The following is a 13152-nucleotide window of genomic DNA, read 5'->3' on the forward strand; positions in this document are numbered from 1 at the left end:
GAGCTTCAGAGAACTCATGGCGTTTTGCTGCCATTCACAGAAAATAATCTGCATTCTGGGATGGTGTTTACAGAGGCCCCGCGGGGCCCAGCAGGTAAAGGGAATTCCACGTACTGCCAGAGGACATAAGTAAATGCTCAGGTCCACACAGAGCCCATTCAACCGCAAGCCACGGCCACGAGGGACGATCATTGTCCCCTCTACCATAATAATAAGATAAAAACCCGTAAATGTGAAAACGTGCAGCGTCGGCGCTACTGCGAGGAAATGGACACTGCGCTGCTGAGTGGTTCAATTCCTCTCGCAACATCAGTGAAAAATCTCGGTCTCCGAGATCACTTCCGATCTCCTTTTTCCCCAACTTCCTCTACTCGAAGCAAGGCCGTGTCTCCGCGTTCTTTTTCGGCTGTCTCCGGAGACTGTATTCTCGCTCCAGCCCAGACCCAGCTTTCAAGACTGGCTGTCAGTGCCGGTCCAGTGCCGGTCCCCTACGTGGCCCCGGAAAGCAAAGTGGGGCGACATTGATGAGCCGGGAATGGCCAAGCTCTAACTATAGCTTTAGCTGAATCCTTCAGTTTTTGATTATTCAGTTTACAATAGCTTCCAGTTACTTTGTGATTTAGCCTCTACTAATTATTTAGAAATATATTTCTTAATTTCCAAAATAGGGAAATTTCTAGTTTTCTTTTTATTATTTATTTCTATCTTAATTGCATAATGGTCGTAGAATATATTCTGTAAGAATTAAATACTCTGAAATTTATGGCTCAGTATTTGGTCAGGTTTTGTGTTTCTTTGTTATTATTATTATATAATTTTATTTATACTAGATTAATATCAAATTAAACAATATACTATTAATAATGAGGTAATAATAAAAGTATGTCAATTATAAATAATAAAATTTATTAAACTTATATTATTATATATTATTATACTGTATTATTCCAGTATTTTTCCTCTATTAGTTTGGAAGCTGTACCCTTGTTTCATATTCTTTTAGTAATTAATCTTGAAATTACAACACTACTCCTTGATTTATCAAGACTACTATTAATTTGGAGTTTTACCTTCTTTCCAGAAAAAAAAAATTTACAGTCCTTTTACTTTATCATTTCCAATTATTACCCTCTCAACTTACATTTGTTTTCAATTCTCTTGGGTATATATCTAGGAATCGAATTGCTGGGTCATATGGTAACTCTATGTTTAGCACTTTGAAAGGCTACTAAACTGTTTTGCAAAGTAGCTGCGATGTGTTTTACAATCCCACCAGCAAGGTATGGGGGTTCCAATTTCTCCATATCCTCACCAACACATGTTATTGTCTGTCCTTTTTATTCTAGCCATCCTAGCACATGTGAAGTGATATCTCACTGAGGGTTTGGTTTGCATTTCCCTCATGATGTTGAACATCCTTTCCTGTGCTTATTGCCATTTGTATACCTTCTTTATAGAAATGTCTATTCAAATCCTCTGCCCTTTTAAAAATTGGTTTACTTGGCTTTTATTGTTGAGTTGTAAGACTTCTTTACACCTTTTGGATATAAATCCCTTACCAGAAATATTTTTGCAAATGTTTTCTACTCTTCTGTGGGCTGTCTTTTCACTTTGTTGATGGTTTCTTTTGAAGCACTCATTTTTGACAAACCTTGTTTTTGAAGAAATAAACATTGCAGATAGAGTTGAAGCTCCCTTTTTATCCTTTTATGATCCAATTTCTCTACCTCTGTCTCCATAGTTTACCGCCATTGTGAATTTGATCTTTATAATTCCCTACATTTAAAAAAAAAAGTGTGTAAAATACACATAACATAAAATTTATCATCTTAACCATTTTAAAGTATACAGGTCAGTGACATTAAGCACATCCACACTGTTGTGCAACCATCACCACCATCCATCTCCAGAACTTTGTTCATCTTGCAAAACCAAAACTCTGTACCCATTAAACAATAATCTTCCATTTCCCCCTCCCCTCAGCTCCTTGTAACCACCATTCTACTGCCTGTCTCTGTGTATGACCTCTCTTAAGTACCTCATATGAGTGGAACCATACAGTATTGTCCTTTTGTGTCTGACTTATTTCACTTAGCATGTCTTCAAGTTTCATCCATGTTGTAGCAAGTGTCAGAATTTCCTTCCTTTCAAAGGCTGAATAATATTCCATTATATATATTTTATATACATAACAATATCACATTTTGTTTATCCATTCATCCATCGATGGACACTTGTTATAGAGACACTGGGAGTCTATTTGTTACTATAGCCCAGTAGGATAGACCTACTGTTGGACTCTACCGTCTGTATTATATTTTTCAATGGATGCTAAATAAATATATTATTTAGAGGCACGCTGGCTACAGGAGTCAGCAAACTACAGTCAGCAGACCAAATCTGGCCCACTGCTTGTTTTCATAAATAAAGTTTTATTGGCACACAGTTGCATTCACTTATCTGTTGCCTATAGCAGCTTTCATGCTACAGCAGCAGAGTTGAGTAATTGGGACAAAAACCACAGGGCAAAGCCTAAAATATTTACTATCTGGCCCTTTAAGTAAAAGTTTGCTATTTCCAGGGCTATAGTAACAAATAGGCTCCAACATGTATAACAATTCAAATACAAGTTTCTCTCCCATGAAATAACCCAAAGGGGGAAGCTTTTCTCCATGTTTGATTTGTGGACACAGGATGCTTCCTTCTCATTGTTTTGCAATCCCCTCGGGCCTTCACATCGCTTGCCTGGAGCTGGTCGAAGGGGACAGAGAGCCTGGAGGGGACACCCCACTCCTTTAGCATTGGCCCGGAAAGGAGACACATTCTTCATTCATGATCCATCAGCAAGAACTAGGACCCCAATAATATCTCAGTGCAAAAGATGGTACATTTTGTCCCTGGCTTTGTGCCTCTTCCGGTGAACTCTAAGCTACAAACGTTAGTGGACAGCTAGCTGTCTCAGCCATGCCAACACCAAGCAAAGAGGCAGGAGGATGGAAAAGACTAGAAAGCAGGCCTATATTGCTTGATTCAGGGAGCTGGGGCTTTTTCAGCCTGGCAAAGGCCAGACAAAATATCACACCCACCAACATGAGGAAGTTGCCCTGAAACAGAGATAGGCAGCTTTTGACTGGCACAAAATGCCAGAATTAGGATCGGGACTTTGAAAGCCTCAGATAAAGCGAGGTTTCACGAAGTGGGTAGTTAAAAGGACAGCTCTTCCTGGGATATGGTTAGACCAGCGACTGGAGTCTTAACCTGCGTCAGGAGTTGAGTGTTGTTGGTCTACCAACACCCTGATACAATCTGAAAGTTTGTACATGGACATACATTGCTTCTTGAGCTTTCTTAGGAGTCCAAGAATTCCAGAAAAGTTATAAACGAAACTAAGTCTGGTCTAAAATTCCTCCCCCAACCTGGAATTTGATGAAAGGGGGCATAAGCAATCCATCACGACGAGTCTGTTGTTTGAAAGAACTGACCGGGTATCCAAGCCATTTTGGTTTTTGCTTTTCCATTTTATTAATTACAAAATCCAGAAATCAGTGGTAGAAAAACAACAAAGGAAAAATCCCTAAGTTACATAATGAAAACCTGGAGGACAGGCCAGGTGTGTGCTGGGCGGGAGGAGAATGGACAGATGACCGGCCAGGGAGGAGAAGGTGGGGCTGTGGGAAGTGTTAGAGTTGCCCGGCACCCCGAGGTCACCCTCCGAGCACGCTGGTCTTCTTTGGGTCTTCGCCAGCAGGACTGTGGCTTGCAACCTTCAATACAAGAGCTGGTAAACAGTGGCACTGTTCCTGGAGCCCGTGACCAGGTACTGGTTGTCGGAAGACACATCACAACATAGGATGTCTGTAGACTCCTCTACCTGGAGGGAAAGAGAGGCCACAGAGGAATGATATGCAGGGGCCAGACTGGGGCCAGAGATGCACACTTCACGCAGGTCTGTTTCAGGGCTCCATGTAGACCTGAGGCTCAGTCTGGAGACCGGGCCAGGTTCAGGGCTCAAGGTGTAGCCCAGGAGTTCCCAGGACCTTGAGTCCTTGTTCCCTCGATGTACTCAATGGCCCTGTTTGCCATCTCAGAGGTACTTTCCAGCACTATTTCTGGGGCCCGACCAACTGGGATCTGGGGCTGTAAGCTCCAGCTGCCTGGGTTTGCGCACACCTCCATCCAGTACCTGAAACAATCTTTGTAGAGAAGGTGCAGCTAAGCAGTGGATCGACTCATCCAGTGTGGCCACAAAATAGCTCCCTGGCGAAGGAAAGACAGATGGAGGGGCCAGAGGCCAAGCCTGCCCTCCAGTCCCAGCTCTGCTCCTGACTGGACCAGGGAAAGGATCACTCCTTCTCTGCCTCAGTTTCCCCATCTATACAACTCAGAGACATGACCCAAACCATTCTCTCATCTGCCCGCTCCCTCCTGCCACTCCCGGGATTGTGGTGAGCGGCACTGAACAACTGGACAGCCACAAGGGGCTTCGAGCATCTTCTGTCTGCCGGTGTCTTTCGGCTGTGGTGCCACAGAGGAAGCTACCATTACAGACAGAGCCAGGAAAGGAGAGGCGGTGAGCAGAAAAAGAAGGGAGGGAAGGTAGCCAGGCTGGCAGGGGAGAAACACCGGTGACAGCAGGAAGCAGAGGCGAGGGCAGTGGGAAGGTGGCCCTGGACCTTGGCCCGGCCAGTGCTGGGGCTGGAGAGGGGGGAATTAAGAGTCTGAAATAAGGCTGGGCCCAGACTCTACAGGGGAGTAGATGCCTTGTCAGGTGACAGGGCACCCAGAGGTGTCCCCTGCCTGCTCACTCACCACAGGAGGCAAACTTGAGATTGTGGTGGTAGACATATTTCTGCAGGACGGCCTTAAACTTCTCCCTTCGGTGTGTGTGCAGGATTACGATGTCACTCATTCTCAGGCCCACTAACAACCACTCCTCACTGGGGTCGTGGGTAATGCTGAGGATCTGTTTGGAAGGAGGTTTGGGGTCAGCGCTCAAAGCTGCCAGCGCCATCATTCGCGCCCACCTCTTCAAACTCGGCCACTGCTCCTGCGGGCGCCCGCAACTCCCAGTCCCCAGGGGGACTGCACTCAGCGCAGCCGTAGCCGTCCGGGCACCTCGTGCTGTAAATCGTGTTGCTGCAGCCTCTGGTAGCTCCTCAGGTCCCAGGAATACAGTCTGGTGTCTTCACCTCCCGTCCAGAACTTATTGCCCACGATGTCCACACATCGGGACCCGTATACGGGGACTTCGTGCTTCCTGGTGGGAAAACAACTCAGAGGTTCGTGCACTGGTGGGACCCTCAGAAGTTTCGGGCCCAGGAAGCCCCTAGATACGTAGCCCAAACGCGTTCTCCGCACCGACTCACCTAGTCCTACTGCAGAGGAGAGAGTGAGGTCGGAAAAGGGGCCCAGGCTTCCCCAAGGCCTCACCATCCAGCCCTCCCCCAGGTCATACCTGATCAAGATTTGGTTCTGCAAATCCCAAATCTCAACAAATCCTTTGAAACAAGCCAAGCAGATCTGGGCATTGGAGGAGACAGCCAGGGAATAGCACATGGGGCCTGTGGAGGCCAGCTGTGCCCTGACGCGGGGGGTGGGCGCCAGGTCCCAGAGAGTCAGGGTCTGGGACAGACCCCCCGTGATCAGGCTTCGCTCATCGGGGGACAGCTTGCAGGTGAGGACACAGTTCTGACGGTCCTGTAGGAATGGGTGACATTCTCAAATCATCTCCTGGAAGCATGGGCTCCAAGTCTTAGGACACAGGTCACATGTAGGCTCCCTGAGCCTTCTGGACGACCCCTCACCTGTAAGTTCAGCTGGGCCTGGGGGGCGTGGTCCCAGGCATGCAGGGCACTCTCATCCCACACCCTGATGTAGCCATGGCCGCACGTGTACACGTGGTGAGTAGAGCTGCTGATGGCCAGGGAGTAGACTTTCTTTCCGTGGCGGAGTTTGCCAACCTTCCAGGACTTACGTGGGGTCATTTGCCTGACCACCACTTCATCTGGAACAGGAGGCTGGGGTGCCCATGAAAGGGTCACAGCCTTGACCTGCCCTCATCCATGGGGGACAGGCTTCCCTGTCCTCTGACTCAACTCCTGACCCTGCATCCAAAGCTCCTCTCTGACCCTCAGGCAGGACTGTGTCCTCAGCTGGGGTCCCCAGACCACTGACATCCTTCTGCACTAGCCCAGGACGGCCTCCCTGATAAACAGCCCACATTTTGAGACACTTCTGAGTAAAGCAACGAGAGCAGAGCCTGGCTCAGAGTCTCCTAGGATGTAGCTCTAAAAGTGACCTTGTCAGCTGAGGCCCTACACACTGGTGATGGGAGGAGGGCAGCTTGGGTCCAAAGAAGCAGGCAGCCCAGTGCACCCACCACCTGTGGGAGAGAGAGTGAGAATGTGGACACACCGCATGCCCTCACCTTCTTCCTACTAGCTTCTTGTTCCAGGGGTAACAGGAAGGGAAAGATGCCATGTTTTAAAAAAAAAAAAAAGACACTTACAATTGCCCTGAGCAATGACCAGACTTCTTCACTGGGACGAGGTGAAGGACAAGGCTGACCTGCAGGGAGACACCAGCGGCCAACCACTCAGAGAGAGAGGAGGTCTGGCAGCAACAGCATCACGGGATCCAGGGAGAAGACTTCTCTCTCCACCCAGGGGCTCGTTCCAGGTCTCCCATTCCAATGCCCAGCCACGGGCTACACCCTGCCTGCCCGCACCGTCCCAGCTGGGACTTACCAAACTCGGATCCTGGTGGGGAGCTGTGACACACAGAGGAGAGAGGGAGGAGACAGGGCATGAGATGGATGGAGAGCTCCGTGTCAGGATCCCTCTCCCCGAGACAGTTCGCTCCCCCCGCCAGTCTTGTTCAGGTGAGACCTACCTGAGGCCAGGCTCTGCTTCTTCTGATTCTGCCTCGGAGAGCTGAGGGGCCTGCAGCTCAGACCTGTCCAGGGCCTGGGGGGCCCACTGCTGTGGACTTATCGTCTCCTGATAAGCCAGGTCATGCTGCCTCGGGGAGCCTGGGGGCTGCTGGGGGAGACCACACGCTTCGCCCAGCTGGGACTGTGCATGGTGCTCGTCCTGGGAGGAAATGCCGGGGCTCTCGGGCACGTTCCTCCTCTTCTCTGGTTCATCATAAATTGTGAGTATACTGAATGAGGCCTCTTCCTTCTCTTCACTCATGGTCTTCGATCGATGAAGTGCCTGAGCTACCAGGTTCCAGGGCTTAGAGGAATGAGCCCGTCACCCAGATCCTGGGTTCCCAATTCGTCCCGATCCCCTGTAGCAAGAGAGAGAACAGATGCTGACATGCAGACGCAATGTTCTGGGTCTACTGAGAAGACTCAGAGAATGCTCCTCTGGGGGAGAGGATTCAAAAGATTGGTCACCAACTAACTTTTGATACTACATGTTGGCAGCAATGGTGTTGACGGTAAAATTTCGCACACACGTTTTGAGATGTTAGTACCAGGTTAGTTATGTTTTTCCTTCTAGACACACAGACTGCATTTCCCATCCTCTAAAATCAAATTCACCCTTTAATCTGACCGTATACTTTTCAAATGAGGGCTCACCCCCAACCCCCGCCCCGGGTAAAATAAACAAGAGGTGGGACTTCCCTGGTGGTGCAGTGGCTAAGACTCCAAGCTCCCAATGCAGGGGGCCCGGGTTTGATCCCTGGTCAGGGAACTAGATCCCACATGCATGCCACAACTAAGAGTTCACATGCCACAACTAAGGAGACCACGTGCCGCAACTAAGGAGCCTGCCTGCTGCAACTAAGACCCCATGCAACCAAATAAATAAATATTTTTTTAAAAAAGAAGAATGGCTAACTTTTTAAAAAATAAATTTATTTATTTATTTTTGGCTGCGTTGGGTCTTCGTTGCTGCGCGTGGGCTTTCTCTAGTTGTGGCGAGCGGGGGCTACTCTTCGTTGCAGTGCATGGGCTTCTCACTGCGGTGGCTTCTCTTGTTGCAGAGCACAGCTCTAGGCACGTGGGCTTCAGTAGTTGTGGCATGCGGGCTTAGTTGCTCCGTGGCATGTGGGATCTTCCCAGACCAGAGCTTGAGCCCGTGTCCCCTGCCTTGGCAGGCGGATTCTTAACCACTGTGCCACCAGGGAATCCCTTAGAATGGCTATTAAAAAAAAAAGAAAAAAAAGAAAAAGAAACAGGAGGGCAACAGGAAACTGCACACACATCGCAGTGTCTCTCACCACCCTGCCCCACGCACCCCGCAGAGGGGAAAGCGTGGAAGAACTCAGTGGTCCTGCAAACAAGACGTTCCCTTTGGATGGGGCGAGGCTGCAGAATGATGAAGAGGTTGGCTGGTGGTGATTTCATCTTTCCCATCCTAGGGGATAATTCTGAGAACTGAATGGAATCATGCGTGTAGAATACTCATAATTATATCAGGCCAGTGGCAAACACTCAATACATGGCAGATAGTGCGTTTATTTGGAGACTGTGCCAGGGACCAGAGCTTTGAGGCTGTAAGGCAGACCAAATGCCTTCCTTCAGGCTGCCCAATAGCTATCCCCAGAAGGCCCTGAGGAGACCCAGTGTTCCATTCTCAGGACATATTAGAAGCTTCAGGGAGGAGACGATGCATAAGGCTGGGGAGGGGATCCTCCAACTGGAACCAATGCCTTGAAGACCAGGCTCAATCCTTGGCTCTCAGACACCCGGGGGCACCCAGGCTGCCTGCCCTTGGGAAGATGTGAGGGCAGCTATATGGCCAGACTCCACTCCTCTTGACACCTGGAGGTCTCATTGTGTCTTTGGCCCTGAAACAAATACTTTACATAGCTGGTCCTATTTCATCCACACAACTGTGTGGGCCACATTTTATAGGTTTTAAACACTGAAGCTCTGAGCAGGTGAGCAAATAGCTAGAAAGCACGGAGAAGAGGTTGAAATTCTGCCCTGTCTGGTTCTCAGCAGTCTGCTTTCTACCTCCCCATCAGAGGAAGGAAGGCAATATCCACCACAGTGACAATGCAGTTACCCTCTGACCCAGCACTTCCACTTTCAGGAATTTATCCTAAAGGTGCCCTCAAATAAAATCCATGTCTAAACTGAAGCATCATAGCATTGCTTATGATGGTAGATGACAAACCCAAAGTCCCTAAGAAGGGACTGGTGAGATAAGTCACAGTATATGCATGAAGTGGAATATGACACAACTGTTAAAAATAACAAGGACACTTACGTCTGGACATGGACAATCCCAAGGTCAGTTAATGGGGGAGGGGTGGATTCAATGCACATAATGCACAGATTCGCTGTAAATGGATGGAAATTAGAACCTATCTTTGCATATGCTTGTATGCACATAAGAAATTAGGAAGGGCACTGCCCTTGGGAATAGAAATGGACAAGTAGGAAAGAGGAATGGGAGGAAGATTTGTCACTGCAGAACTTGGGACAGTTTTTGCATATCTGTGGCTATTTAAACCTAAATTAAAATTGTTGGGCCATGAGCCTTTTTCTTCAACCAAGTCCTTTCTTTGTCATCTTCCCCCAACTGACAATTTGGGGTCCTCATGATTCTTAGTTACTTGTTTAAATAATTTAGCAAATTCGCCCAGACACGCAGCAGTCTCCTTTAACTGGGACCCCAGGGCTGCCTCGGCCCTGGGGAGGGTGAAAGCACGGAGGACACACATTCCCAGCCCAGGGTGATGAGGATGGGCAACGAGAGATGGGCAGCAGCCCAGGCTCACGTGTCGGTAAACCTTAAAGGCAGGGAGGCCATTTAACCAGGATTTCATGGATGAGGAGGATTTCATCCTAAGAATAAGACAAGGCTTTCTAGAAAGTGTACAAGGAAGAGTTAGTATCACCGATTCCCCTCTCCACTCTACCCTCAGAGCTGGGAATACAGGCAACTCTTCTTTCTCAAGCTTCAACACAAAATGCTAGGGCTGGGGTCCACCCTGCCAGCAAGACGAGCACTCACCAATCCCCTGCAGCATGCAACTCACCTCTGAAGGCAGGTCAGACACTGGAGATGGGAGGTTAGAACTGCACCCAGCTAGCGCGCTGAGAAGACCTTCCTCCAGTTCTGGTCCGCCCCTCCCACACCCAGGCACTGCCCCTTCCCTTGCAGTGCTGCTATTTCACACTAATTGATAATCAAGCCCTGGGTCAGAACCTGGGTCAGGTGCAGGGCCCTGAATGGCTCATCAATTACTGGGCGTGGCCTCAGCCAGCACCTGCCACAGAGCCACTTGCTGGGCTGCCAGTTCTGATAATGTTCGAGTCCTGGGATAAGACGGGATGTACCAAGTAAATTCACAGCAGGAGGCCAGGTGGAGTGAGACATTTTTCAGGGGATGAGTCTTTGCGTTGGATTCTGGGCACCCCACAAGAGCCAGTGTTTGTGCAAAGATGGAGAGTCGGGCTGAGCTGCACCCAAGAGCAGTTTCAAATTCTCATCTGCAGGTGAATACCCTTTGCCTGGGGAGGCCAGCTCAGTCATCTCTCATCTCTCACCAGTGTCTCTGAAAGGGAAGATCAGGGAAGACTTTCTTCTCTGCGGAGGCCTCATCATGATTCTTACATTGGAGCACTCGGAACTCCCTGGAGGGCTTGTTAGAACAGAGCGCTGGGCCCACCCCCAGGAGATTCTGATTCTGTGGGTCTGGGGTGGGGTCTGAGACTTGGTATCTCTAGCAACCTCCCCGGTGAGGGTGACACTGGGGCTGCTGGTCTGGGGACCCCATTGGAGAAGCACTCTGTCTGGTGGTCCCTTTCTGGCAGGAGAGGAAGGGGTGGTGCAGGCAGATCCTCTCCAGCTCTGCTCCCCTCATTCACCTCTGGCCACTGGCCACCCCTCCCACTGAACGCACTCTTTTTCTGTTTTTTCTCACTCATTGGCTTCCTTCTTTTGAAGAAGAAGTTCTGAAATGGCTGCTGCTTAGAAAGAAATCTTTTACCACGCCTGACCTCCAATCTCTAAAGCTCTCTGTCTCTCTCTTTCTCTCTCCCCCTTTCTGTACACAGCCCTTGTCCCCAAAACTGTAACGGCTGCCTAGGGCCTTTCAGACAATGCCTGTATTTAAGATCCATCCCCATCCAGGCCCAGCGTGTTCTCACTTTTCCTGTGATTCTACCCTAACCTGACCCCCAATGTACTTGACTGTACATTTCCACCCTCATGCTGTTCCCTCATCCAGAAATGCTGTTCCCTGCCCACTCATGTATTAAATATGTGCTCCCATATACTCTGAGTAATGTGCCAGGTCCTGTGCACAGTGCCAGAGATCAGCCTAACACCTGGCCCAAGTCCTTGGGGAGCTTCAATCTGAGAGGAGGGATAGGGGTTGGGGGCGGTCTTGATATATATACACATAACCCCCCATCTGATACATGATCCACTTTTGAAAAATTATCTCTTTTTTGATTCCCATAGGAAACACAACAATGTGGGATACTGCCATGGATTTGATCCCCAATTTAGAAATATGAGAATTAATTTAGGGTGTCAGAAACTCAGAGAGACTTGTCCAAGATCTCACTAAACAGGTGGAAAAGCCAGGATCCAAATCCAGGCCTATATGATGTTGACAAGGAAGTCTGTGGGAAAGTGGATTGAATCATAGAAGCTCTTTCTCTATGCTGGATACGAACCTTTTGTCAGCTGTGCAGACTGTGTATGTCTCTACCAGTCTGTGGCTGGCTTTCTGACTCTTTTAATGGTGTCTTTAGATGAGCAGAAGTTCTCGATTTTTTTTTTTTTTTAACAAAAAAAGTTCTCGATTTTAATTCAATCCAGTTTATCTTTTCTTTTAAGGTTCGGTATTTTAGAATCCTATTTAGGAAATATTTGCTGCCCCCAATGTCATGATGATGTGCTCTTTTGTTTTCTTCTAGCAGCTTCTCTATTTTACCTTTCACATCTAGATCTATGAAATTTAGGAACTTGGCACTATCTAGAAAGGGTTGCAGGGAACACAGAGGGTCCAGGACTGAGGCCTGGGCCTCTCTCAATGGGAGCAATGGGTGCAGGGGCGAGGAGCCCGGCCCTTCTGTCAAACTCTCATGATTTGAAACCCAGGCCTGTCACTTCCAAGCAGCATGAGCTTTGACAGCTTGCCAGCCTGTGCCTCAGTTTTCTCATCTGTAAAATGGAGATGAGGAGATTACATTCCTCCTAAGGCTGTGGTCAGACCTGGAGGTTAACAGGGCTTTGATGCTGCCAGGCTTAAAGTCAATGCTCATTCAGGGTTAGCAATTCTTAGGGGACTGAGGAAAGAAAGAGAGAGGTGAGAGAGGCCAGTGGGAGGACCCTAGTGGTCAGCAAGGCAGCCCATGGAGAAGAGGGTTTTTAGAAGGGGCCTAGGGTCTGGATCATAATCCAGAGCATTGTTAGGCACTGGACATGCATTTTCTGCATTATCACAGCCCACTCTCAGAGCTGACCCAGGAGGGAGATTTACACTGAAGGAAACTAAGGCTCAGAGAGTTTAAGTAACTTGCTCAAGATCGCACAGCAAGGAAGGGCTGGAGTTAGGGTTTGAGGCCAGGTTCTCACAACCCCACACGGCCCTCCACCAGGCTGCAGGGAGACAGAGGAGGATGACAGGAACAGGGGGCCACTTGGCTGCAGCAGCCTGGAGGGGTGCTTTCTGGGCACTCTCAGGCCAGATGCTAGATTGCTAAGAGTTGAATTAGCTGCTGATAAGAATGGAAGTCAGGGTGCAGAGAACTCAACTGAGATATTTGGACAAAAGAAAAAATGGGGCAGCCTGAGGGGTTACAGGGTCAAGGAGAACAGTGGTTCTGAAACTCGAGGCAAGTTAAAGTAACCTGGGTGCTTTAAAAGTACCGATGTGCAGGTATCTGTGTGCCCCCCCTTTCCCATTTAATTAGTAGGGATGCAGCCTGGGCATGGGGATTTTTCAGACCTCCCGCTGTGATTCCAATTCCAAAGCTAAGGTTGGAATCTCTGAAGCATAGGGTTTTGTAGGAAAGGAAATAGGGCAGAGGGTAGAGATAAGTGGGGGGGAGATACTGCAGAGGCTGGGAACGGAGGGACAGAAGTGACAAAGGAAGATTCCTGAGGTGCTGGGGACGGCTGAGGTCCAGGGCACAGAAGAGGGAATTTAAGATGGAAAGGAATTTAAAACCCAGAT

The 13152-nt window shown here is 48.7% G+C and overlaps 1 protein-coding gene across 1 annotated transcript; it reads right to left on the reverse strand.

Moving 5' to 3' along the window:
- Positions 1-3766: 3766 nt before the first annotated feature.
- TLE7 (TLE family member 7) lies at positions 3767-7193 on the reverse strand. The gene is made up of 9 exons (XM_057534472.1): positions 6892-7193; positions 6747-6769; positions 6509-6567; positions 5805-6017; positions 5456-5697; positions 5116-5257; positions 4810-4963; positions 4184-4257; positions 3767-3871 (listed from the first exon to the last, which is right to left on the reverse strand). The coding sequence occupies exons 1-9, from the start codon at positions 7191-7193 to the stop codon at positions 3767-3769; spliced, it is 1314 nt and encodes a 437-aa protein (XP_057390455.1).
- Between the last annotated feature and the right edge of the window lie 5959 nt (positions 7194-13152).

Source organism: Balaenoptera acutorostrata, chromosome 19 (assembly GCF_949987535.1).
Source record: "Balaenoptera acutorostrata chromosome 19, mBalAcu1.1, whole genome shotgun sequence".
NCBI lineage: Eukaryota > Metazoa > Chordata > Mammalia > Artiodactyla > Balaenopteridae > Balaenoptera > Balaenoptera acutorostrata.

Bases quoted from the DNA above. Each gene is read 5' to 3' on its own strand.
- TLE7 (XM_057534472.1), bottom strand. From the start codon at position 7,193: ATGAGTGAAGAGAAGGAAGAGGCCTCATTCAGTATACTCACAATTTAT. The intron at 6,770-6,891 runs GTAGGTCTCACC...TGTGTGTCACAG, and splicing joins GAAGCAGAGCCTGGCCTCAG to CTCCCCACCAGGATCCGAGT. The intron at 6,568-6,746 runs GTAAGTCCCAGC...GTCTCCCTGCAG, and splicing joins CCCACCAGGATCCGAGTTTG to GTCAGCCTTGTCCTTCACCT.